The sequence below is a fragment of the Xenopus laevis genome, chromosome 5L (assembly GCF_017654675.1).
Source record: "Xenopus laevis strain J_2021 chromosome 5L, Xenopus_laevis_v10.1, whole genome shotgun sequence".
Taxonomy (NCBI): domain Eukaryota; kingdom Metazoa; phylum Chordata; class Amphibia; order Anura; family Pipidae; genus Xenopus; species Xenopus laevis.
Genome location: NC_054379.1, coordinates 38,593,372 through 38,620,992, shown reverse-complemented (window position 1 = coordinate 38,620,992; position 27,621 = coordinate 38,593,372). Strand labels below are relative to the sequence as shown.

Here is a 27,621-nt window from a genome sequence, read left to right as displayed (position 1 = left end):
CTTCATATAGTGGCAACATTATTAGCACTTATGGAAAATGACATTTTCATTGCATAAAGTTGATGTGTAACATTCATCTCTTTATTTTTTACCCTCTTTTCAGGTCTGAACCAGCTGCAGCCGCCAGCACCGACTTTTACCAACTGCTGGGTAAGATATTCTCCTGCACTTTCACCATAACAGGGAGGCAGAAACACAATCAATATATCCACACAAAATATTAGAATTTATGCGAGAGTTGCTCTATTTGCTGACATAGGTGCTATATCTCCCCAGTGCACTGATTTATACCAACCAATCAGGAAACAGTTCTGATCACTCTGCTACAAGTTATTCTATGGGGCCTCATTTACAAAGAATTCACCAGGTGCAAATGGCAAAAATGGTGCAATTTATCACTGGCTCTAATACAAACACATATGTATTTGTGGCTTTTTGTAAACTTATCAAATTGCATTAGCAGCTACTGTACATGGGAATTCACATGCCCCATTTGTATGTGATTTAGGTGGCACAAAATTAAAAGTACTGGGCTCCATTGCACTAGTATTGTCACTCACTGTAACTAAGTGCATAGTAAGTAGGCACAATAGTGTGTGTGTGGTTGGCACAACTACCTGGGCACAAAAGGCACTGCACTATTTCTTTATATTTGGAAATTCTACAGGTGCATTGTGCCAGTTCCTGCACCTAGAGCTGCACCGGAATTTTGTAAATGAGGCCCTTTACTCGTTGCTAGTAGTAACTACAGTGGTGCACTTGTGTTACTTAATAAGTTCCAAATATTTAAAGCAACTCTTTCTTGCTCTCCTTTAATATAAGGCTTGTGGTTCAATATAAAACAGACTGCTAAAAAGCATTAGTGTCAGTGTTTTTCTGAATCTTCGTTATATTAGTGTCATCTTTGCTGCTTTTCCAGCCATAACAGTGAGTGCCATTAATATTGAGACTGATACTGGAGGATGACAATGTAGCTATGGCAAAATAAAAAAAGAGCATATCGTTAATGCGGCTTATATTGTTTGGTAGTCTGACTTCTGGTGAAATCTGTTTGTTACATTAGGTGCTCACAATTTAATTTATTTTTTTGTAGAAGATCCGCAGATTGTACACTGCCTGGCAATAGACTCCTGCAAGAAACTTACTGATAAGGTAATTATTATATTAACACATTGCCACAGGGATGGACTGCAAGATGAGTGAGGAGAATGTATTTACTTTAGTTTAAAGGGAAAATTTAGCTTACACATTGTGTCATTATCTCAGTCAGAGACGTGGAGATGGTGCATAAATACTCTCTGAACTTATATATAAATTATTATATCAATAAATGTTAATATTTTTATATGCAGACACATCTGATTCCACAGATTGAAAGGAAACAATCATAGACTGTCTGTGATCACATGGACCTGTCCCTCACTTTGTTCCACTGTGAAGTGATGGATTCTGGGATTTGAAGTCCCTCTATGCACCACTGCTATCATCTTAGAAAAGAAAAAGAAACCCCACCAATTGTTATGATTCTAAAATTGGCCAGAAATACTGCAACGTGATTTATTACACTTGTTTACTGACAACAATTCATAGAGAATTGTAATAGAATTAATAAAGTGCTAGTGCTGCTATAAATTCATCCATAATTAGAAAAATTCATGGATTTAAGTAAAGTGCTGTGCAATAAATTAGAATATTAGACCAAAAAGAAAAAAATCAATTAAAAATATATATAGAAAAATGACCAACTTTAGGTAGTGGGTTAGCAATTGAAGTCACTATCCATAGATTTAAATTACAGAAAATAGAAAAAATAGATGGTGGAGTTGTCCCATAAACTAACTGCCTGATTTTTTCTAAAGCCTGGGACACCACAAAAGATAAGGCAGGACAGGGTAACCGGGGCTGTGGCCTTGGTATTTAACTTGCCCTAAGTGTTATTAAGAGGCTAGGTATCCCTAAAAAGCCACAAACCGTCGGTCCCTTAGAAAGGAAGGAAGATTATAAGAGGTTGTATAGAATAAAGAAGGATTAGACCCCGAGCTCTCTTGCCCCCACTTCCGTTGAAAAACCCAGCCCAAATATTTCCTATAGATCGATTTAGCAAAGATTCAATTTGACCACAAGAGGATCACTAATTTCTCGCCTTGACAAAGCTATTCAGCGAAACGTACGTCGGCGTTTTTAGTTTAGAATAAGGCTAGAAATTATGTATTTTGTTAACTAAATATAAATATGAACTTACTGAACCACAAGCCTAATCAAACAAATAATTTATGCTTTCAAAGTTGGCTACAGGGGGTCACCATCTTGTAACTTTGTTAAACCTCTTTGCAAGACTCAGTGTGGTCTGGGCTGCTTAGGAATCATCATAAACAAAGCTGCTTGACTTCTGCATGGTTGGGAAGTAAGTCGGGGGCTCCCCTTGCTGTTCATAAGTATGATTGTTTCCCTGCTCAGCAGTTAGGGACCATCTGACAATTCCTATTCACAGCAGTAAATGAAGGGAGAATTTCACTGCATACAGTCAGGTTTCTTATAAAACCGCTACGCATTATTTAATTAAAGTATATTGGAGATAGGTTTCTTTTCTTTTTCATTAAAGAAAGTAAAAATGGGATTTTATTTTTTTGCCTTTACATGCCCTTTAAGTAATAATAATAATAACATTTATAAAATAAGACCAAGTCAGTTGTGTGATTTACACAAGGGAAACGGTATTTACAAAACATGTGTATGGGAGTCAGAAATACAAAACTGAATAGAAAAGGTTATATTCTGTTTAATTGTATGGAATTTTTTGGGTTGTATGGGGAGCATCTTGGGTTGAACCTCTTGGGTTGTGCATTTCCAACTCTGGTTAGTGCTGATCAAACAGTCACATGTGGTACAGGACAATACAATAAATATTTTTATTATATTTTCTTATACCACATGCAACTTTTTGATCAGCACTACTAAATGATTTTCTTGCACTCACTCTCTAGAGCCAGACACAGACCTTAACTAATCACACCATGTCAGTAGTAGGGCACAGGCAATAAAGCCCAAGCCACTAAAACTTGACAGAATTAATATGGTTCCTTTAATTAAAATGTGCATTGGAGTGTTATGTGACATTGATGTGTTTTACCTTTAGGTTTCTGGCCAATGAAATGGAAGAAGAAACAAACTTCCATGCCGTGATTTACCCCTGGGGCCTCGGGGATGAGTTTCTGGTAAAATGGCAGGAGATGAGGAGCAAAAAACTGGAGTGGTGGGAGAGGATGGGCTTCAAAGCCTGGGTGAACAGATCATCCTGTGAGGAGGTGAGTATTACTTTGGAAATCACAATATATATTTCCAGACCTTTTATCTCATTCATGGATGTCACCGCACTGTAAAAAAAAATTGACAAAGACAGAGATGAGTTTGTACACTGCAGATAGAAAACTTGATGATAACAGCAACTTACAGACTGGGTCATATTGGAAAAGAACCAATAAAATGGCACTAGGAATGGTCACAGTTGCTGAACACTGGCCTGTAGTCAAAGCAATAATGCAATTTGTAAGACTAAGTTATAGTATAGTATTGGTATGGGTTCAGAATGCTGTGTAATAGTTTCATCATAGTTGGAGCAGAATGTGATTCTTAAAAATGTAATAACTTTCCTTTAGGCAATGGAAGATAACCCGACACTCTGGGCATGGAGACGTAAAAGGCACCACAACCATGGTTTGGCCATCAGGTTGCACGCAAGACAGAGGGACTACTACTACTTCAATGTCCCCGATATCAGCCCAGCCATCTGCTCCCAGTGCGCGTCCAAGCCCCCACTTCCAAAGAAAGTCCGGCCAGACAAGGTAAATTACAATTATGTTCTTCCTATGGGCAGGGCATCTAGGGGGCAGGGAGTGCCAGAGGTAGGGGCCTTTAGAAACTTGAAAGTCAATTTCAGGGGCTACATAGAGGATAGAGGGTTGAGTTTGGGTGGTTTGCGGTGTGTTTGGGGTATAATGAGTGTGGTTGGATCAAGAGTATGCTTAGGCTTTTTTTTTTAATTAGTCCCCATTCTTAGTTGACACAGCCTCCTACAAGCAGGTCCAGGTGGGTGGTAGACTAATAACCAGAGCCGCTTTGGGTGGAAGGGCCAAGTAGTATGACTAAGAATTGATTTTTCAAAGTGCAAAATATACATAGATAAAAAATTTATTATGTTTTCTACTTGCATAATATGTATGCATTGGCAAAGAAATGTGTATTCATGCAATGTGCTGTGTCAGTGGCAAAATAAACCAGTACAGGTGTCTTAGAACTGAAAACAGTAAGTGAGTAACTTATAATGAACAGGACAGTTTGTCTATAACCAGCTTCTCTAGCTGATCATGTACTGAACATTCTGAAATTGTGGAGAAAATAAATGGAGGACTAATGTTATGTCTCTGTTAATTCTAGGAGTTGCCATTCAAGGGGAGGATGAAGAGAAAGCTCCACCCTCATCCTTTTCAGTGTAACATCAGTATTGTATTATAGAGTTTAGGTAACTTATTGCCATTTTAATATTATTGCTTATTATATTTTAGTACAGGTATGGGATCCATAATCTGGAAACCCGTTATCCAGAAAGCTCAGAGTTACTGGACAGCCATCTCCCATAGACTCCATTTTAATCAAATAATTCAATTTTTTTTTAAACAATTTATTTTTTCTTTGTAGTAATAAAATAGTACCTTGTACTTGATCACAGCTAAGATCTAATTCATGATTATTAAAGTTAAAACAATTCTATTGGGTTTAAAGTTGAAAATATTTTTTGTACTCTTAAAGTGGACCTGTCACCCAGACACAAAAATCTGTATAATAAAAGTCCTTTTCAAATTAAACATGAAATCCAATTTCTATTTTTTATTAAAGCATTCATAGCTGTTGTAAGCTCATTTAAAAATCGCAGATGTCAATCAAATATTGTCTGCCCCTCCTCTATGCCATGGGCATAGAGGCGGGGCAGACAATTACTTTCACTTTCCATTCAGCACTTCCTACATGTCACTGCTCTCCACACATTCCCCCGTTCTCTTTACCATTTAATTGTGTAGCCAGGGTATGGGAATGGACATCGGGTCCCCCATTCTGGTGCACAAACAAGAATCTGAGATGATGCAAGGCTTTCCTTAAAAACAGTGTCCACAAAATGGCTGCTGCCTGCTTGCTATAATTATGAATTCCCAGACTGAAGGAAACAAGATTCAAATAATTTAGATTGTGTAATTAAAGTTCATTTTGCTTGACTAATGTGATAAATAGGGTTTTGAATAATTTTTTTGGGTGACGGGTCCCCTTTAAGGTATGGGCATCCAAATTACAGAAAAAGACCCCTTATCCGGAATACCCCAGGTTCTGAGCATTGTGGATAGCAGGTACCATTCCTGCATTTATATGTAAATATATTTATATAGTTTTAAATTGAAATGCTTAACTATATATCAGTTTATATTTACATGCTGATATTTTAATATATTTGTATAGAATTTTATGTAAATGCTTTTCTATATGTTTGTGTTTTAGATTTGAATGTTAGTATATTTAGTATATTGTATAATTTGCTATAGTAAGGTATACGATCGATTATCCGGAAACCTGTTATCCAGAAAACTACAAATTTCAGGAAAACCATCTCCCATAGACTTAATTTTTAATCAAATAATGCAAATTTTTTCAAAATGATTTCCTCTTTCTCTATAATATTAAAACAGTAGCTTGTACTTGATCCCAATTAAGACATAATTAATGCCTATTGGAGGCAAAACAATCCTATTGAGTTTATTTAACGTTTAAATGATTTTTAAGTAGACGTAAGGTATGGAGATCCAAGTTACAGGATGACCCCTCATTTGGAAAACCCCAGGTCCAGAACATTCTGCATAACAGGTCCTATACCCCTGATCCCTTCCCCTCTCCTTCCCTAACAGGTCCCATACCTGTAGTATTTTAGTACAGTATTGATATGTAGATGTATGCTATGGATATTTTTCTTTGAAATGTATTTATCTTATCTTTACAATTATTATGTTGACATATAAATGATAGATATATAATGAACACATAACACAGAGACTGGGTGAGGAGCAGGGTGAACACTCAGACGTCAGTACAAGAAGTTGGAAAAGAGAGGAACACACAGATATCACAGAAAGAGCAGGGAGAGGATATAGAGATTAGGGTTGGAAAAGGAGTGGCACACAGTAATTGGGGGTAAAAAAGAGGGCAGAAAAATTGATATGGGAACATAGAATTGTACACACAGATAAGGGATGGGGAAGGAGAGGGATCAGTAGTACAGCAGGCAGTGAGGGGAGATACATGGAGATTGTGGCAGGACAAGAGAGAGGGCGTGGAGATTGGGATAAAGCAGAGTTTAAGGATAGTCCTGAGTCATTGAGAGCATAATAAGTTGTTTGTCATTATTATTTATATATATTTTAGTATAGAACTTTATGTTGATATATACTGTATATTATAGACTTTATATTTAAATACTAACATTATTATTTACATCACAGAGATTTTCATTTAAATATTGATTTTTAAATATTATATCATATATAATATATTATATAATATATAGATATAATATAGAGTTTGATCCAGGGAGTTATCCGATCGCCTATTTTGGGGGTCAGGAAGGAATTTCTTTTCCCTCAGCAAGACTAATTGGCCCCTGTTTTGCTGAGGATTTTTCTTTGCCTTCCTCTGGATCAACATAAAAGGTTTTGCAGAATCATTAATAAAAAATCCTTTTCTTAAATATAAATATGTGTCCGTCTCTTGATTGTCAGGTTTGAGTAGATCTGATTCATTACAAGGTATAAATTCCCAGATAACCAGATGGACGGCTGCATTTTGATGGCAACATGTGGCCACTATTCACTGATAATAGTATTTACATTTTAGGTTTAAAAATTGAGTGAACTGTACAAAATATCTGTGTGTATGTGACCGGCATAAGGACTTGTCCTCCATCATCCTTGCACCAAGGCCAAAACTCTCCGTCCCCTTGTTTCCAGACACATACATGTCCCTGCAGCAAAATCATCCAGTGCACCCAACGTACAACTCACCTTGTTCTCACAACAACAAAGAAATCCCAGGTTTGAACACAGAATCCTCCTTCTGCAACTGAAGCTGGAAGGAGAATGGAGGAAAGGATTTTAGATATTTATGTTTACATTACACACACACAGTAACACCCTCCCTCTCTGGAGTCCCTGATACCAACTACAAATGGCTCATAAAGATGCTGCACTAGATATTACAGGAATTGCTATTCATAATCACTCCCTGACTACAAGATGGTAATTGGGCCAGTCACTGGTACTATAAGCTATATTTCATAACCATGTATTCCCTCACTTGCTAAAAAGCTATCCAACATCTTCTTAAAACTATCTGATGTATTAGCCAGTGCGACTGATTGAGGGAGAGAATTCCACATCTTAACAGCTTCTTCTGTAAAAATTCCCTTATATATCCCGAATATTTAGACAGAGCCTCCTTTCTTCAGAATGGGTGTCAGCTGGAAATACCTACTGGTAAATAAAGCATTAGAAAGATTATTATATGATCCCCTTATATATTTATACATAGTTATCATATTCCCCTCTTCTCCAGCGTGAACAACCCCAATTTGGCCAGTCTTTCGTCATAGCTAAGATTTTCCATACTTTTTACCAGCTTAGTTGCCCTTCTCTGTACCCTCTCTAATACAATAATGTCCTGTTTGAGTGATGGAGACCAAAACTGTACGGCATATTCTAGATGGGGCTTTACCAGTGCTCTGTAAAGTTGAAGAATGATCATCTCCTCCTGTGAATCTATGCCCCTTTTAATACAGCTCAAGACATTTTTGCCTTTTAAGCTGCTGACTGGCATTGCTTGCTACAGCCAAGTTTATTATCTACAAGGACTCCAAGGTCCTTGTCTTGGGTGCATTTCTTCTTTACATGTCAGGTTGTAAGACAAGTTGAAGAACACATTCTAAATTTTTAAAAAAAACTATTTTGTTCGGGGTGTATTCAGGTCATATACTTATACATATACATGCCCACTCCTATTTTGAATAAGCTTTTTTTTTTTAATAAAAACCATTGCTTTCATCTGGTTGAAAACAGTGATTGTCAAACTGCCCCTGTCTGCCTGTCAGCTTTCATAATCTTGTTGAAGGAAAAGTGCTCTCTCTAACTCACAGAGCAGTGGCAGGTAAAGCTCCATGCAAAAATGCTAAACAAATGTACGTAAATTGCCTATATATGAGCATTAATGTGTGGAGTAAGGCAAGATATGTCACATAAACCAGCCTTGAATGGTGACACTATTTTTACTAGGATATGTCTGGTGGCACCAGGTAGTTATTATCCTGCAGTGCATACAGTAACCCTAGCCGTGTCATGTGAACCTGCTACAAGCTGCACCATGTTGTACAAGTATTTCACTTATCCATGGTATGTACAGCATTATATAGTATTATATAGTTAAAAATTGGACTTTGAGAATGAATGACATTCAATTATAACACAGGAGTGGGATTAGAAGCTGTAAAAATGCTCACAAAATGATCAGTGTCAAAACTACTGAGGGCAGAGACTAGGATTGCCACCTTGTGGGTTTTTATGGGTATAGCCGGTGATATAATGAACAAGGTAAGGGCTGGTATTTAGCAACAATGTACTGGTGGTGAATTTGTAATACCATCTAGTTCTGTCCCTGATCTGCCCCAGTTAATGCTCATATAAACCATTTTCCTTCCAATTTACAAGAATCTGACCTGCCGTCATCATTGCCCTGCCACTTGATGCCATGATCACACACATCAACATCATCATTCTGCCCACTGATGTTATTGTCCCTCTCCTCACTATGCCTTTCTATGTCATGTCCTGCCCCCTAGTGTACACATCTGCTGTTCTTGTAAAATAAAGGAGGTAACCCTAATGGAGACCCAGCAGCCAAGGGGGTAGCCCAGGGGAGTATTTTGCCTGCAGAAGAGGGGATTGTGGGTGACTTATGATGCACTCATAGTTATGGCTGTACCTCAATTTGACAGGTGTTGCTGGGGGGGCTGTAAAACTGTTTTTTGCAGGTGGATATGGGCCCCCTTCGTACCCCCCATGAACGTAATCTATATCATAAATGGATTGTAAGCTCTGGCAAGCACATCCCACACAATATATCTGTTAGCAGTCCCGTGACCATATAAAGGCACAAGACTAAAGACCAAGTTCTTTTTTACAACATTATAATACACAAGCTTCAGAAATTACATCAGTCACTGATGACCTTAATAACATTAATAGCTTTTGTTTTATTATATATATATATATATATATATATATATATATATATATATATATATATATATATATATAACTGTATAGTACTATAATGCTGTACATAACATGGATAAGTGAAATACTTTGTACAACATGGTGCAGCTTGTAGCAGGTTCACATGACACAACTAGGGTTACTGTATGCACTGCAGGATAATAACTACCTGATGCCACCAGACATATTCTAGTAAAAATAATGTCACCATTTTCTGGACCTGATTTGTGTTGAAGCATGTTTATTATTTCCTCAAATGGCTTGGCTACAAATGTTGAACCTTGGCATCACACATGGGAGAGGTTTGGGGAGAGGAAGAGCATATATATCCATCTATCTCAATATTTAGAATTCTACAAGTTGGTTGTAGCACTTTAAAACGCTTACCAGCAGTGGGGTTTGAACCAACACGGGCATACATCCATTGGATCTTAAGTCCACCGCCTTAACCTCTCGGCCATCCTTGTTGGAAGGTACAGCTGGTTCTTCAGTGGTTTGCTTTTTATTAATTGTTACTTTCTGAATTTGGGACAAAGGCTGAACACTGTTTCTCATGCATTTTAATGACAGGAAGATACATACCTAAGTTAAAAAAAAAAGGTGAAAAATGTAACATTTAGAAGAAATGTGTTGCCATATATTAATTAATTGTGTGCAATAGGATGACAATTTGAGCCATATTCAGCATTTGGTTAAATTATCCAGTCTGATCATAACCAGTTCTGGATATTAAAGCATTTGTAATGATGCAGGTGATTATACAAAAAAAATGTATATTATGGGATTACTTGTGAACTAGGTTTACTTGCGTCAAACGTTATAGGTCTATGGGGGTAGAATCAGTTGTATCTGTTTATTTGATGGTAGTAGTTTATTTATACATATGTAATTACTAATGTTATTACTATTACCATGAGAATTAACCCAGCTCTTGATAACTCATTAAAAGTACTGTAGAGAGTGCTTAAAATCACAATATAATAGTGTGCCCTACGCACATTTAGTGAAATACTGTTTATAAGTGTGTATGTATGAATTGGTTTTTAGCACGGACACCATTAGTAACTACATATTTATAATCAGACTAGAGGGGGTTTCTATCTTCAAATTATCTGATACAGGTGATTATACATAACATTTCATGAAAAATATTTTATTTTTCTAAAAACAGCCAACCTGGAGGAACAATGAAACACTTGTCATGCAGAAGACTTGAACCTACCGTATATACTCGAGTATAAGCCGACCCGAGTATAAGCCGAGGTACCTAATTTTACCTACGAAAACTGGGAAAACTTATTGACTCTAGTATAAGCCTACACACAACTACATCCCTGTCTCCCAGCAGCGCACATACTGCCAAAGCGACCCCCCCAGCGATCAACCGGACTTCTTTGCAAAGTTGATGGTGACAGAGAATTGCCAAACGGATTACTGTGTGCATTGTCCCACTGTCCCACTACCATGTGCAGAGGGTGCTGTTTGATATTGCCATCACTGTTAATCTTTCGTATAACCAACAGAGGGCGCTGTGTGATATTGCAGTCACTGTTATTCTTTCATATAACCAACAGAGGGCGCTGTGTGATATTGCAGTCACTGTTAATCTTTCATATAACCAACAGAGGGTGCTGTGATATTGCAGTCACTGTTATTCTTTCATACAACCAACAGATGGCGCTGTGTGCTATTGCAGTCACTGTTATTCTTTCATACAACCAACAGATGGCGCTGTGTGATATTGCAGTCACTGTTATTCTTTCATACAACCAACAGATGGCGCTGTGTGATATTGCAGTTACTGTTATTCTTTCATATAACCAACAGAGGGTGCACTGTTTTTCTTTCATATAACCAACAGAGGGCATTGTGGGATATTGCAGTCTCTCCCCAAATGCACTGTTGGTATAGGAATGATTAAAAGTGACTGCAATCTCAGCTACTCGGGTCGGGTACCGCTGACCAGAGTATAAGCCGAGGTAGACTTTTTCAGCACATTTTGGATGCTGAAAAACTCGGCTTATACACGGGTATATACGGTACATCAAAACACTCCCATTATATTTTAAACCCAGCACCTGTATGGAACGCATTTTAGGACATCCTCCGGCGAAATACTTGTCCTCCATGCAATGTCCTACGGCTTAGGAATGCCGCATCAGGTGTTTTTACCGTCACTCATCCTCCAAATCTGCAGTCATACCTCCGTCCTCTACCCTCCCTTCTCAGCCGTCAGCCATACGAACTTCGCCCTCAGTCCTCTTCCCTCCGCCCTGTCCTTAGCCGGGCCCCCCATCTTTCTGAGAGCTGCTGACTTCGGGAAGGCATGGACGTTTAAGGGGCCCTGGCCAACAATTTTCTTATAATGTGGGGGGGAGGCCCTGGCCACCAATTTTTTTCTCTCATGTGGGGTCCTAGCCACCAATATTTTTTATGGGGGGGCCCTGGCCACAAATGTTTTTTTTATGGGGGGCCCTGACCACCAATATCTTTTTATTTTTTATTAACATGTGGGAACCCTAGTCACCAATATTTTTTGTTTTTTTACTGTGTGATGGGGAGGGCGGACCTGTAGGTGGGGCTTGTGGTGGGCGCAGCCCAGGGGGCCCAGGAAATTTTGTCGTATGGCGGTCCTGACTGCGGAAGGAAGAAGGAGGGCTGAGGGCGGAGTTCATATGGCTGACGGCTGAGAAGGGAGGGTAGAGGACGGAGGTATGACTGCAGTTGTGGAGGATGAGTAACGGTAAAAGCACCCGATGTGGCATTACTAAGCCGCAGGACATCGCATGGAGGACAGAAATTCCTAAAATACGTTTACGGAATGCATTTTAGGACATCCTGCTGCTAAATACCTGTCTTGCATGCGATGTCCTATACCTTCGGAATGGTGCATCGGTTTGTTTTACTGTCACTCATCGTCCAAATCTGCAGTTACACCTCCGTCGTCTACCCTCCCTTCTCAGCCGTCAGTAATACGAACTCCACCCTCACCCTTCTGCCCTCAGACTTCTGACCTCAGTCTTCTGCCCTCAGCCCTCCATCCTCCTCCCTCAGTCATCTGCCTTCCGCCGGCATTCCTCTGCCTTCCGCCCTCAGTCCTCTTCCTTCAGTCCTCTTCCTTCCGCCCTCGCTCACCACTTTAGAAACTTATGGATAAGTCTGCTGAAAAGAGAGATCTGAGGGGGGATGGCTGAGCAGTGAGGGAGGAGGGAAGAGGGTGGAAGGAAGAGGACTAGAAGGAAGAGGACTGAAGGCAGAGGATTGAGGGCTGAGGGCGGAAGGCTGAGGGCAGAAGGATGAGGACGGAGTTCGTATTACTGACGGCTGAGAAGGGAGGGTAGAAGATGGAGGTGTGATTGTAGATTAGGACGATGGGTGACGGCAAAAGCAACCGATGCGCCATTCTGAAGGCTTAGGACATTGCATGCAGGACAGGTATTTCGCTGAAGGATGTCCTAAAATGCGTTCCGTATACGTTCTGTACACCTGACCTACACAGTCACCCCTCAGCAAACATAACCATTGCTCCTGTTAGGTTGGTATCAGAAGGGTAGGCTACAATAATAATTCACTACTTACCCAAGCAACCTACCTAACTAAATCTGTCACTCTTGTCCCATAAATACAACTCCTAGTCCTTAACCAATCAGAGCTCCCCAGATAGCAGCCTCACTTACAAGCTGAGGTCGAAACACGGAGAGCTGTGTTCTCCTGATGCGTTTCGTATGCCTCCTGTCCTCTTCCACACTGCATAATTCCTTCTCCCACGAGTCCCACACCTTCCCTGAAGCGGTCCTCTTTCAAACCCCGCCCTCAAGCTATTCTGTTCCTCCTTCCAAACCTTCCTATTCATCCTCCCTCCCCTGTGAAACGTAAACCATAGCCCTTCCCCTTGCTTTATGCAGGCTTTCTCCTCCCTCTGCTGTGCTGCTCTGCCACTGAAGGGAAACAAATGCTCTGGGATTAAGAACTGCCGTTTCTATGATTGGTTCAACGTGAGGACTACATTTCCCATGATGCAGCTCTCTGGATTGCACGACTGTAGCGATGTCGGGGGGTGAATCTATATGTGTGAAGGCTGTCATCATTCCGGGCAATGGTGGAGGAAATGTAGAGTCCTGTCTGTGGTATGGATGGACTAAAAAGAGGTTGGAAAAGGTAAATAATTGAGTCAGGTCCCAGTGTGGGCATTAAGGATATTGTGAGGCTGCTGTTGCTGAACTGTGACACGTGTTTGCTAACAGCAGCTGTCTGGGAGTTGTAATCCTGCTGTATTGTAATTTGTAACTCCCAGCACCTTCTGGGACTACAACAAATGAACAATATATAAAAAAAACAATAATGTTGCTTTTCAACTGTTGAATGGGGGACAGTTTGCCTTGTACAGTGTTTATTTTACTCTTGAGAGGCTGAGCATTGGAGGAAGGGGATGAAGATCTTTGCCTGACTTTGCCTGTCACCCTCTTTCCAAGGTTTGCATAACAAACACTGTAACTGTAATGAATCTTGTTGCTTTTGGCTTTTTTGCTGCCTCTGTCAAACTGAATATTGCATGCAATTAAATACCAGCGTGGCTCTGCATCACTAGATCAAGCAGCTAAAATGGACGTTAAAAGGACATGCTGTAATACATCCAGCTGCTGTGATGACCGTAAACTGGAGCCTGGACTGAGAATTAAATTAGGCCCTGGCATTTCAGGTACACAGAGGCCCAATCAGCCCCACCAGCCCACTAAATACTGACTTTCTATGGCACCTTATAGCAGCCCCTCTGGCATTTGTCAGAACCCACAGATTGCCAGTCCAGGCCTGCACACAAGTGCCCAACTTCTCTTAAGCTCTTGGGGGTTTTTGTTTTGCTTTTTAGGACAATCTCACCCTGGTCCTAGATTAATGTAGTAGTTCTCCTTTAGATTAACTTTTATTATGCTGTAGACAGTGATTTTACATTATTAATTTTTATGGTTTATAAGTTATTTAGCCTTTTGTTCAGCGGCTCTCCAGTTTGGTATATTAGCAGCTGTTTTGTTGGGTCTTCTTTTCCCTGGAACCAGGCGGTGGTTTGAATGAGTGACTGGAATACGTTTAGGAGAGGAGGTGAATAGGAGATAACTAATAAAAAGTAACAATACCAAAGAAATTGGAGTCTCACAGAGCAATAGTTTTATGGCTACCGTTGGTCAGTCACCCCGATTTTAAAAGCTGGAAAGAGGTAGAAAAAAAAAAACTATATAAGAGAATAAATAATGGAAAACGATTTCAAAGTTGCTCTCATTCGATAACATACTAAAAGTTAACTTAAAGTTTAACATCCCCTTAATGTAATCCTCATAAGGCCCGGACTGGCAATCTGTGGGTTCTTGCAAATGCCAGAGGGGCTGCTGTATGGTTCCATAGAAAGTTACCATATAGTGGGCTGGCAAGGGGCTGTTTGGGCTGGTAGGGAGCTGTATGGGCCTCTGTGTACTTGAAATGGCAGGGCCTATTCTGACTCCCAGTCCAGGGCTGATCCTCATATAATGTGTTTGATTATCAAAAGCAGATTTCAGCCAAGTTTGGTGATGTAATGGCTCTTTTTCTCTCTCTACAGATTCCAAATTTTAGGTGTTTGCTTAAAAACATGCCGGATCCATGTAAGTAATACAAATAAGAGCACGTCTTCTCAAGATGTTGTCCAGCTAATATCTCATTGCTTGTGCGCACTGCAAGCTTTCCTGAGTCAATCACATAAAGTCTGTGGAAGTCTAAGGTGTGCCGGGGCATTTTGCATCTGCTTCTGACTGTAAATGCTGCTTGCTAGTTGGTTGCTATGGGAAGTAGCAGACTTGTAATGTTAACCCCCTTTTAGTGTCATTATTTGTACCAGTCCCTGGAATGGTAATGAGCCTACTGCATTGACTTTATTGAGTAATAGATAAGAATTCATTGCTTAGATGTCATTGAACTTGGATAACATACAGCCTAGGCTGCAGAACATATTTTCTATATGTTTATTAGTATTTCCTTGATGGGAAACAAAAATACTGTGTAATAATATTGTGTTATCATGTATGTGAAAGCTAACTCTTGATATAAAGTTTAATATTGTTGTGCAAAGATAAATAAAAAAAAATTCAATTATAGTTACAGCAAGAGAAAGTATATGGCTGCCGTTTATGGAATCGGAGTTGGGGTGTGATGACAAAACCATAATAATTGGACACAGCTCTGGAGCCGCTGCAGCTATGAGGTAGGTATGCCTAATCTTTTCCTCCATGCACATTCAATACTGAGCAATGCTAGTTTTTATCACTCACAAGAGGCCTGGCCCCATAGCAATCTGTTAGTTGGGGATATATAACTTCTAGCCTCAATCTTCCATTTCTACCAAGGAGGTAAGATCCATTATAAACTGAAGGTGTTTTTCAGTTTTATTGCTTTATACTGTTTCGTACACCAGATGGTATGGATACACAACCACATGGTCTTGACAGTTTACTATGAGACAGAGGCTTGCAGCATTGTCTTTCACTAGTAGCCGACTACTTTTCACCCATCCTTGTGTCTTACAGCCATCTCTGTTGGTGCAGCCAACATGGCAGACTAGTTTAATATATGTAGGCACTTGCACCCTGGCAATAAGCAGATTTTTGTATTTGCATTTTACAGGAGGATATGTAGAAACAGCGATCGTTGTTATTTGCTGACTTTGGCCAAGCTCTAACTGAGCTGATTTATAATGCAGGACTTGTTTAGAAAATGCTAACATGGCTGTCTTTGCAGGTTTGCTGAAACACACAAGGTGTATGCCATTATTTTAGTGTCTGCCTATACCTCGGACTTGGGAGATGAAAATGAAAAAGAAAGTGGTATGTTCTTTATTTTACATGCATGAACACATTAAATCTCCAGTAACCCTAAAAATGAAATGTATTAATTTGCACACAATTTCCCCTCTGTTAATTATCAGCCTTCATTTTTAAAATAGCATTGTATGTGGCCCCTTAGGGGAAGATCAACCTCTTCATTCTGCTTGTGGTTAGAATAATTTCAGTACAATCTGACCCAAGAATATATTGCCCACAAGAATTAACTCTACATTCTTATGAAAAAAGTATCATTCACGGGATGATAAAAGCTGCCAACTTTGCCCTTCCAGAGTCCATAGCATTTGTATTGGGCATTCTTGATTGATATCTAATTTAGGGATTTGGATAAATCCTGCATCTTTCATGAAGGATCCGGCCAAATCCAAACCTTAATTTGCAATTAGTGAAAGAAATGGTTAAAAAGAACCCCCACACACAATGCTTGAACAACCCCCCACAATCTCCTTATTAGTGTGATGGAAAGTCTTATGATTTTAAGGATTTGGGGCAACCAGGCACTTGGATTCCCGAATGAAATCCTGGATTTGGTACCTAATCTAATTACAGGTATGGAATCAATTATCCAGAAAGCTCAGAACCTGGAGATTTCTGGATAACGGGTCTTTCTGTAATTTGAATCACCATACTTAACAAATTATTTAAACATTATACAGTAGGATTTTTTGCCTCCAATAAGGATTCATTATATCTTAGTTGGGATTGTACTGTTTTATTATCAAAAAGATTTAAAAAAAATCATTTTTAAAATTTTTTAATTATTTGTTTAAAATAGAGTCTGTGGAAAATGGCCTTCCTGCAATTTGGAGCTCTTTGGATAATAGGTTTACGGATAATGTATCCTTTCCTATACATGTACTTTCTTAGCTTTTTATTTTTGATGCACAAATTTTTAAAGTAAATACAATTCAGGTTTTTTTTCCCTTCATACACAGGATATTTCAGCCGGCCATGGCAATGGGAGAAGATAAAAAACAACTGTGGTCATATCATTCAGTTTGGCTCCACAGATGATCCATTCTTGCCATGGCACGAGCAGCAAGTAGTGGCCGACTGCCTAAGCGCCAACCTATACAAATATACAGACCGCGGGCACTTTCAGAACACTGAATTTAAAGAACTGTTGAGTGCAGTGAAGAAACTAATCCCTGCTTCCAAATAAATACCATCTCCAGCCACTCGTACGTGTCTTTTGTTACATATGTTAAGCCTTACAGCAGACTGCTCTGATTATGGAATTAATAAATCATTTATTTATATTAAATAACCACATTCAGTTATGCTAACTTGCTTTCAATGACGATCATTACATAAGGGGATTTTAGCAAATTCTCTGTGTATTGTGGTGCGGAGTCTCCCAAAACAGTAATCTATAATCCATTGCTAGTTGGTGTGCTTGTTGGATTTTGGTTATTTGGCTGGAATGGCAAAACTTAAAACTGAGCCGAGACGCCATATTTGTTTAAAGTAAATGATCATTATTACCCTTTATTTATATAATGTCTCATATAGCAATTCCTCACACAACTCTTAAGAACTAAGGGGTTATTTACTAAACTACTAATGTTTTTTTTTATAAAATCATAATAAAATAATAAAAAATCATGAATTTTTTGGAATATATTAAACCCAGAGGATGGAAAAGTCTGAATCTGAAAATCTAGCATCTCGGACCTGTCGAGGTTGCATATAAGTAAATGGGAGAAGTCCCAATGATTTTTTGATGTGCAATCGTTTTCGGGTGAAAATTCCGAAAAAATTCTGAAAATCTGATTTTTTTTTTTTTTCCTTCAAAGCTAATTTTCGGGAAAATGTAATAATAAATAAGCGTAAAAAACCTGAGCAAATTTGATCGGAGTTCAAAAATCGCTGGCGTCTTTTCCTTTTTTCAGAGTGATAGACTGCAAAAGTCCTAAAAATGTATTTTTGTGTAACCGGGTTCCCCCATATATTTTCTAACATATGGAACATTAACTTCACAGTGGGCTCATGTGTGGGGCATTAAAACAACTCTATTGACTTTATTAAGGTTCCGTGTACATGTCTAGTTATCAGTGTCAATGTAATGTATTAGATGCAACATGTAACATAGACATCCATTCAACTTTAATTTTCCCGCTATGCAAATTAGTCTTCTAACGAATTTGCGCTAGGCAGAATTGAAAATTCGCCAGTGTCCATCGGCCACAACGAAACTTCGCATTTTAATAAATTAGTGTTGTCCCAGCAAATTTTAGACTGGCGATGGGTGCGAAGCCGTCGCTGGCAAATTTTCGCCGCTTAGTAAATTTACCCAATGGAGTGAATGAAATCCGTAATATTTGTATCCCCGCTGCCTGAAATATCAATAGCAAGTTCTGTGGCTTTTCTCTATATTTCTATATTTCTCATTATGTGTAGACAGGGAAAATGAGGAGTTCCTAATTACCTGATACCAGTATTAGGTACATAGTTAAATTGGGTTGAAAAAAGTCCATCAAGTTCAATTCCTCCAAATGAAAACCCAGCATCCATACACACACCCCTCCCTAATTCCACATAAATTATATATACTCGTATCTATACTAACTATAGAGTTCAGTATCACAATAGCCTTTGGTATTCTGTCTGTCCAAAAAAATCATCCATCTTCATCATGGCCCTCATGAATAACAGGACTAGGCCGTTAGGAGGGAGCCTTTCTTCCCAAATATCACCTATTATTGTATTATATATAGCACAACACATTCTCATGATTTATACTCTTAGCTTAAACAGCACCCCCTAGTTAAACAAATTTTTTATTACAGTTTTACTAATGAAGGTGAATTGCCCTTTAAGCTTTGAGTCTAACTTCTCCCAAGGACAAAACATGTTACAAATGTATCTTAAATATCTATTCTGGGCTCTCTGCCAAGAGCCAATTAAGTTAGAAACATTGTATCTTTTTTGGCTGTTCAGTGCAGAGAAATCGGGACTTTCCAGTACAAATACTGGACTGCGGCTTGCTACTGTCCCTCTCAAAACAGGACAGTTGGAAGGTATGCTTGAGCCATTAGTGTGCCTTGAGCCTTATTTCACTTGAGGTGTGGGCAATGTCAGACTGGGGGAGTCTGGACACACGGCGACTGCCACATGATGGCCCCGCCCAAGGCACCCTGCCCCAACCGCAAATCCCCCTCTGTACTGCTTACTCCCTGGTGCCAAAGCAATCCTTTTTCTTGCTCATCATTTTATGCAATCGGGGGAGGTCAGGAAGGAGCACAGAGGCAGTGAAGTGCAGGTCTGGGCCCAGTCTGACTCTGGGTGTTACTTCTCATGCTCTATCCTTGCTATTATATACTACTTTATTTCATAACAATGTAGTGCAGTGTTATTTTGACTGCCTAATTAGTAATAGTATTTTACATTGCTAAATCTACATACACACGTGTGAGCCAGTGAGTGTGATATCTGGGATGATACAGGGGGGGGTGTTACACAAAAGCCATGAATAACTTGTAAATTATATCCTTATAAACGGTGACTAGTGATGTCATCTGTTATAAACAGTGAGTAGTGATTTCATTTCGGTCACATGACTCACTGAAATTTGTGTATTATAATAAATAAAGTACCCCCTGTTGCAAAATATGAGGATATTAGAAGTTACCTCGGAGTTCCATGTCCTGTATAAAAACACTTGGCCTTCAGCCTCATGTTTTTATATGGTCATGAAACTCCTCGGTAACTTATAAATCCTTCTTTTACAAGAGGGGGTACTTTATTCATATATATCTGTTAATATTTGCAACACACCCTATGAAAAACTTGGTGCACTTAGTCAAAATCCCCACAACTGTAATTGATCTGCAGTAGGACAAAATGTAAAACCTAGCGTGACTTGGCGCACACACTCCGTTAAATACAATCCAGGTATGGGACCCGTTATCAGTTAACCAGTTATCCAGAAAGCTCAGAATTACAGAGTTGTCATCTCCCATAGACTTCATTTTATCCAAGTAAATCAAATTTTAAAAGATGATTTCCTTTATCTCTGTAATAATAAAATAGTACCTTGTACTTGATGCAAATTAAGATATAACGAATCAAAACCAGCCTATTGGGTTTATTTAAAGGGATACTGTCATGGGAAAAAAATTTTTTTTCAAAATGCATCAGTTAATAGTGCTACTCCAGCAGAATTCTGCACTGAAATCCATTTCTCAAAAGAGCAAACAGATTTTTTTATATTCAATTTTGAAATCTGACATGGGGCTAGACATTTTGTCAATTTCCCAGCTGCCCCATGTCATGTGACTTGTGCCTGCACTTCAGGAGAGAAATGCTTTCTGGCAGGCTGCTGTTTTTCCTTCTCAATGTAACTGAATGTGTCCCAGTGGGACATGGGTTTTTACTATTGAGTGTTGTTCTTAGATCTACCAGGCAGCTGTTATCTTGTGTTAGGGAGCTGTTATCTGGTTACCTTCCCATTGTTCTTTTGTTTGGCTGCTGGGGGGGTAAAGGGAGGGGGTGATATCACTCCAACTTGCAGTACAGCAGTAAAGAGTGATTGAAGTTTATCAGAGCACAAGTCACATGACATGGGGCAGCTGGGAAATTGACAAAATGTCTAGCCCCATGTCAGATTTCAAAATTCAATATAAAAAAATCTCTTTGCTCTTTTGAGAATTGGATTCAGTGCAGAATTCTGCTGGAGCAGCACTATTAACTGATGCATTTTGAAAAAAAAATTTTTTCCCATGACAGTATCCCTTTAATGTTTACATAATTTTCTAATAGACTTATGTAAGATCCATATTGCGGAAAGATCTGTTATCCGAAACCCCCAGCAAAAGAGACCACGTGACTATTACAAATGGAGTTTTTAATATGTTTCGCCTTTTATGTATTTGTATAGGCAAAGACTATATGGTCTGTCTGTCTACTAATCATCTGTTTATACACACAGGAGGAGTTTACTCAAGGCTGTAGTTTATCTTGGATCTTTCTGTGTATTACTGAGCCATGGTAGTGATATGAGGCTTATTGTAATACTGACAGTAAAGGTCGAGTTCTGTTTTCCCAAACACTTTGGGGTATATTTATCAAAGAGTAAAGTTAGAGATCGCCACAGTGCTCTAGAGTGAAATTCCGCCACTCTACATTCATTTCTATGGGATTTTTAAAGGAGTATTTATCAATGGGTGAAAGTGAAAGTTCATCTTTGATAAATACGCCTTTCAAATTTCTAAAAAAAAAAAAAAAAAAACCTTTGAGTTTTTCAAGGGTCGTTTTCAGTTAAAAACAAATTTTTGGGTTAAAAAAAAAACCTCGAATTTTCAGGGTTTTTTAAAAAATATACTTGAATTTTTCTGAGATCTATTATACCCCGAACCTGTAAATAGTTTGAATCCAAAAATACTCCATCTAAAACCTGTCGCGGTCAATGGCAGAGGTCCCTTCAACAATTTGAAAATGTTAAAAGCCTACATGATGTTCGGGGGTTTTTTCAGTGAGTTTTGCTCGAAAACCTCATTAATTCAAGTAATTTGAGTTTTTTTCGCCGCAGAATAACTCAATTAATTTGAGTTTCTGGGTTTTTAAACACAAAGTCACCGATTCAAGTTTTTTCAATTCGAGTTTTTTTCTTAAATCAGGAAACATCCGAGTTCAGTTTGAGGTATAACAAAAACTTCACAAACCTCTATAACTGGACCTTTGATAAATAACCCATGTTGAATTGCAGATACCTTTTTTGCATCTCATACTTTTCACCCCTCCATGGATTCTTTTTGTGGCTGCCTTCTTTTTTTTTTGTATTTGGCTTCATTGAGTAATCTTCTTATATCCTATCCGTTACATTGTATTATAGGGCAGCAATTAGCGTTTTAATTTACCCCATTATCTTTAAAAATGTCTACATGCTTTGCTCCCCCAAAGATGAGGTTTGCTTTCTTCAACAGATTCAGTAGCAATAACAAATCTGTAGGCTGCAAGTAGGCATCAGTAATATTCATGCTTTATATATGCATTATTATGGCAGTAAGGATTCTATGCAGACGTCCAGTCATTCCCCAGTGTAGTAGTGCCAAACTCCTGCTCAGCAGCTCACATATTTTGTGAATGTATTGGTCCTGTGTATGGACTAGTGGGATATTTAAAGGAGACATATAGGGTAAATGAAAAAACCCGAATTTTGTAGGCAATTATGAGTAATATATGGTGTTACTTTTACATGGTGCTAAAAAATAATATCTTTAAAAATAGCTCCTTTATTGGAGCTCCCTATAGATGTTCCCTGTCTGTGTTTCAAATGAGGTCCTGACAGTCCCTGCCAGAAGCACAGTAGGAGGGGGACAGCCAATCACAGCCCTGCAGTCACACAAGTACAGACAGGCTTCAGTTTCCTATCAGGTCCTGCTAGCTGCTGATTGGTTCCTGTCCTACAGTGCAGTGAGCTGAGAGTGCCGGCTCCCCTGCACAGCCTGGGAATTCAGGGAGCTGGAAGTGGAAGAGAAGGGAGGAATTATTAGAGTTTTTGCAGAAATATTCAATAAATCAGCCTGAAACACTACTTTGAGCGCAATTTTTCTATATCTAAATGAGTATAATGCACTGGTACATTCTTATTTTTTACACAAAATGTCTCCTTTAAACACACAATGCAGTTTTCATGTAAACGTAGCAATACACTGGTGATACTCGTCTGTATTGGCCCTCGCGCTGAACAGATTTAATTATACGTTATATAAATGCCGAGACACAAAATGAAGCACTTAAACACAACGGTTACATATTAAAAGAGAAACACGCACTAAATACAGCTCTTCCATTTGGACACATCTTCATTTTAATGGCATTTAGGAATCAAACAATTCACATGGTTTTATACTGGAGACCAGTTCCAATACATTAGGCATCTTCATAATCACTTCTTGGCTTCCGTTCATCCATCATCACTCAAAAGACAAACAATAAAGAGATTGCACTGTTTCCTGTACACAGCATAGAGTCGTTCCCTTTGCACAACGCCCACGTTCCCTGCTCTCCATAGGGTAGAGGAGTGGGTTTGTGGAATTGGCTCACACACACACATTCTTGTGCTCTTTTGGTCTGTTTTTTTAATTCAACATGTCATGTATTTTGTTCATATAAAAAAAAAGGTATATAACGTTACTTCTGAAGTGTTTTGGCTCACTAGAAGGTTATTACTATTTTAATTTCAAGGAAGGAATGTTTAAGGCATTTGGGTAAAAAAAAAAAAAAGAAAAGAAAAATTCATGTGTCAAACTGATGTCCCATTGTTAGAGTCATTTTCTTCTCCCTGAAAGCAGAGAATAAAAGGCTTGAATATGAAAGAGGAGTACATATCACTTCTATAATGCACAGCTAAAAGTAACAGAGAAGTGCACTTTATTTTGCCCTAGGCTTAATCCTTCTATATAAGTTTTTTTTAAAAGTTTAGGGGATATATACATATACAGGGGTGTAATTATAGAGGAGGCAGACCCTGCAGCTGCAGGGGGGCCCAGGAGGTATAGGAGCCCCATGAGGCCGATTCATATACAATTTCATTAAATATGGGTAAAACAGGTCAACCTCTAGACATTTTGGGGGCCTGAAAAATAATTTGCTGTGGGGCCCAGTAATATCTAGTTACACCACTGTACATATATATATATATGCATGTTATATCTGATGTTCTTTTGGGGCTCATTCTATAAGGTTGATTGTTATGGCATATTTTGATTTAACTCACATTGGCTGGGATGCACTGGATGGTTCTGAAATAGTGTTTAAACAGGAGTCAGATTGCTTCAGTAAGGATTCCTAAAGACTATGATAGGCTATTTGTGTTGGGATAAAGTGGCAGCTACTCAGTGTAGCTCGCTGCAAACTTCAAGTGCAGACAAGCAGAGACAAAGATGATAATAGTATTGTCAGTTAATAGAATACTAATTGTAATTTAAAGGAGAGGGAAAGTTGTTTAGCACACTTCCATTTAAGTCATGGCCCTACCCACTGATATGGCCCGTCCCCTGCCTGGTCTCAGCCATACAGAAAGGTGGCAACCCTTGGCCCAGGGTTCTTCCAGCGAGCACCATGGAGCGCTCCTCTTCTGGCTTCTCTCTTCTTGCAGCTGCGCATGAGCATTAGAGTGAAAAGCCGAACTTTAACTAAAAAGTCGGCTTTTTTGTTCTACTGCGCATGTGTCTGCCCCGGGAAATTTGAAGAAAGAAGAAGCCGGAAGAGAATCGATCCATGATGCTCACTGGAATAACCTCGTGCCAGTGCAGTTTTTTGCTGATAGGAGCACCGGCCCGGGGTTTCAGGTAAATAAATACATTCACTTGGGGGTGCCTAACATTTGGCATCCCAAGTGCTAAATGACTTTCCTTCTCCTTTAAAGGGTGCCTATTGGTTTGCCGGCTAATAGAGCCTACATTCTGGTTAGGGGAAACAATACAATTCTGTGCAAAAAAAGGGAGCTTACAGAGGGAGCTGCTGCTTCGGACAGCTATGTTGAGACACAAGCATGCAAATAATGCTCTCAAGACATCACACACACACAATATTTATAAGCAGGCTGGAAAGCTCTGTCATTAAGTTTATGTGTTTGCCTAAACATGGCCACCCACAGCAGGAGCTCCCTCTTGGTGCTGATGGCATATCGCTTGTTAGGAGCATTTTTTGCACTAAATGGTATGGTTTCCCTAACTATACACACCTCCAGTCAGGGAAAATATTTTCCAGCCATAGGTGCCCTTTAACTGTTCACTTAAAGGGCTTTAGTGGATTATCTTTAAAGCCCACTTTAGTGGATTATGAAAGGGCCAGGTGAATTCATGAACTTCCAATGGGAGGTAAGAGTACAACTTGCTACATAGAACTAGGAGAGAATGATATATTTTATACATTTTGTGCATTTACCACTTTATTTCATGAAGAAGACATGGATGTCTTCTCAGATTCGCCTATGGGGGACTATTTAATGTGTAAGGCCTAATGCTCATTGCTAATATTAGCCAGTCTACAGGAAACTGCCCTTTTCAAATCAGTAAATAAGAAGGAAAAGCACAGGCACAAAGCTGAGAATATCTTCCCCTACAAGAAGTGCAGCACATTCACCACATCCTCCTGAGAGAAAGAGATAGAGGTACAGTAGTTAGTGGGTTTAGTGTGTTTAGTCAGGGATATTCTGGAATGGAGATGAAACAACAGCAGTGAAGTGAAAGAAATTAGTACCGTCTGGTGAAGTTGTTTTTTCAGGCCTTTATTATGTTCTTTTTCCTTAGCTAGTTCTTCCTGAGAGGCCTTCAAAAGCTGTAACAGTTTGGTAGATGCTTGACCTAAGTCCCGTGTTAGTTTTTTTTCCTTTTCAAGTCTTTCCTACAATGTGTTTAGTGCGGGAAATGGTTAGTCGGAAGCACTCTCAACTCATCAATAAAAGCACATGTGGGAGGATGCTCCCTACTTTAATGTAAACGTATATCGGAAGTTGCTGAGCAGTTCCATGAGCAAAAAGTAACAAAACCAGTGTGAGCTGTATTATGATGTGACCTGCTTTCAGCTGGGGGAAATCACTTCTCATAATATATATGTGATGTAACAAGTACTGACAACTACAACATTATTTACAAGACATAACATTTGTGTTACTCGTATTATGCAAAATATTTTATAGGACATAATATTTATGTTACTCGTATTAGTATTTAATAGGAGAACAAAAACTAGAATCACTGGTGTATTGCCAGGCAGTGATTCTAGTCCTTTATTTTCTACTCCCTGCTCATGGTTCTTTTTCAAAATCTATACCAGTCTGGGATATTTCATGCAGAACATTATCTATGTTGTCCCAAACATTCCCAGCAGCACCTTGGGCCAGTTCATGTGCAGTACAACACTTCTACATCTTTTCCTATACTGCGTGTGCCCTGCTTCAATAGGAGCAGGGGATGCTTGGGAATCAGAACAATATGGTGTTGTGACGCTCCAATGAAAAGTACCCTGGGCCAGTGAAGAAGAGGAGGAGGTGCATCAGCAAAGAGTTAGTAAACAAGAAACTAGAAGCACTGGGGGGTACCTAACAACCCGGAAATTTTCTGTCATCTTTGCTAATGACAAAACTGGTCTATATATCGGATATACATTTAAACACACAAACCTTGATCTGTTGCACTTCGTCTGTGCCAGAAGATGGCTCTTCTGTTGATTTTAACTTTTCCAGTTCTTCCTGCAAACTGTGCACTGATTTCTGCTTTAGTTTAAAAAATTCATAGATATATACGTTACAAGGTTTACCCGGTTATTTCATATCCAAACAAAAAACATCAAGCAGAGCACAAAGACAAAGTATTCAACACTACAGGGAGACTTGAACACTTCTGTTCAGGTTTGGTCTAAGGGTAATGGCACTGGGAGCACTTTCAGTTGACCAGAATGTGGCACCAAATTCTCAGCACCTATCACTCAATAGTGAAAGTGGCGACCACAGCATTTCTCAACATCTGAGTTTTCTAAACTAGTTACTGTACTAGACAACAGTTTGGTCACATGACTACAATATACACTGTATAATGTTCATTTTCTGCTTGGCCTATATCTGCATTGATTTTATTTGATATATTGATTTGGTTTGGGCATCATTTTAGTCCAATGAATGGGCTGATCATCTGCCAGTTTGGGTTTGAATACTGAAATAGCACCCTTTCTTAAGTTTAGGCTTTGAATATTTTTAGTGAACAGTATAACATGGGGCACACGGTTTAAAGTATGCCCTTCATTTGCTTTCTTACCTCTTGCATTTCTGCTAAAGTGCTCTGATCTTCACAATTTGCCTTTGGTACTTCCATGTTCTGAAAAAAAAAAAAACAGTTGTTTTAGATTATTCATCCCAAAAACAGAGAAATAAAAACAAACCACACTCCTAGTGCATAACAAAGTTCACTGGAAAGGCCTGCAAAGAGCGACTCATTTTATGCATTGTACAAACACATCACTGAATACAGCATTATATACTCACTGCTTGGGGGTTATTCAGTAAACTCAATGAGAAGTGTCTCCTTCCTCCTATTCCATTGAGCCATTACTGCTCACACTTGCTCATTGATTAGAGACCAAGCTGGACTCGAAACCACTTTGGTTTGTTATTTATATATGTATTACTGTGTTCGTTACAAATAAGGATGTTTTTCGCAATATTACTATGTTATGGTATTCAGAACTTTTTATGGAATATGTTCACTTTGATGTATTAACTTGCACCTTCAAAAGCTGAATCAAAGTACTGCAAATGCCAACCCCCAAACAATTTGTTTGTGTCTTGTTGGGAGAAAAGTAAAAGAAAAACGTTTTCAAAAAACCAAAATAGGGATTTCCAGATAAGAATGCATATTATATGATGGATATATGTATCTAAATTTTACTAGTGA

The 27,621-nt window shown here is 38.9% G+C and overlaps 3 protein-coding genes and 1 long non-coding RNA gene across 11 annotated transcripts in view; 2 read left to right on the top strand and 2 right to left on the bottom strand.

Annotated features, from left to right (window-relative positions):
* The first annotated feature begins 3,109 nt into the window (after window positions 1-3,109).
* LOC121393639 (speedy protein 1-B-like) lies at window positions 3,110-4,819 on the top strand. Of its 2 annotated transcripts, XM_041562666.1 has the most exons (3): window positions 3,110-3,305; window positions 3,657-3,842; window positions 4,435-4,819. In XM_041562666.1, the coding sequence occupies exons 1-3, from the start codon at window positions 3,120-3,122 to the stop codon at window positions 4,510-4,512; spliced, it is 450 nt and encodes a 149-aa protein (XP_041418600.1). In that variant the 5' UTR covers window positions 3,110-3,119; the 3' UTR covers window positions 4,513-4,819. The 2 variants fall into 2 exon arrangements, with proteins under 2 accessions (XP_041418600.1, XP_041418599.1); XM_041562665.1 differs by having other exon boundaries at window positions 3,657-4,819.
* Window positions 3,238-13,168, bottom strand: LOC121393640. Its single transcript, XR_005961215.1, has 4 exons — window positions 13,037-13,168; window positions 9,747-9,941; window positions 7,098-7,161; window positions 3,238-3,374 (listed from the first exon to the last, which is right to left on the bottom strand). It is a non-coding gene; the product is annotated as an uncharacterized LOC121393640 (long non-coding RNA).
* Window positions 12,065-17,403, top strand: rbbp9.L (retinoblastoma binding protein 9 L homeolog). Of its 2 annotated transcripts, NM_001174001.1 has the most exon segments (6): window positions 12,065-12,177; window positions 13,082-13,517; window positions 14,950-14,992; window positions 15,483-15,588; window positions 16,122-16,207; window positions 17,161-17,403. In NM_001174001.1, coding segments are annotated over 5 exon segments (573 nt in total). In that variant the 5' UTR covers window positions 12,065-12,177; window positions 13,082-13,406; the 3' UTR covers window positions 17,388-17,403.
* Window positions 17,404-23,013: 5,610 nt separating this feature from the next.
* Window positions 23,014-27,621, bottom strand: part of rrbp1.L (ribosome binding protein 1 L homeolog) — a 48,412-nt gene continuing 43,804 nt past the window's right edge. Inside the window, exons 21-24 of one of the 6 annotated variants that reach the window (XM_041562114.1) lie at window positions 26,986-27,045; window positions 26,355-26,447; window positions 25,433-25,576; window positions 23,014-23,510 (exon numbers count right to left, since the gene is read on the bottom strand). In XM_041562114.1, the coding sequence (XP_041418048.1) occupies window positions 23,472-23,510; window positions 25,433-25,576; window positions 26,355-26,447; window positions 26,986-27,045 (336 nt within the window). In that variant the 3' untranslated portion in view covers window positions 23,014-23,471. 6 annotated transcript variants of the gene reach the window in all.

Excerpts from the sequence above, each read along its gene's own strand:
- LOC121393639 (XM_041562665.1), top strand. The coding sequence starts at position 3,120 with ATGTGTTTTACCTTTAGGTTTCTGGCCAATGAAATGGAAGAAGAAACA. Across the intron at positions 3,306-3,656 it reads ACAGATCATCCTGTGAGGAG|GCAATGGAAGATAACCCGAC; the intron begins GTGAGTATTACT and ends ACTTTCCTTTAG.
- rbbp9.L (XM_041562045.1), top strand. The coding sequence starts at position 13,407 with ATGTCGGGGGGTGAATCTATATGTGTGAAGGCTGTCATCATTCCGGGC. Across the intron at positions 13,518-14,949 it reads CTAAAAAGAGGTTGGAAAAG|ATTCCAAATTTTAGGTGTTT; the intron begins GTAAATAATTGA and ends CTCTCTCTACAG. Across the intron at positions 16,208-17,160 it reads TGAAAATGAAAAAGAAAGTG|GATATTTCAGCCGGCCATGG; the intron begins GTATGTTCTTTA and ends CTTCATACACAG.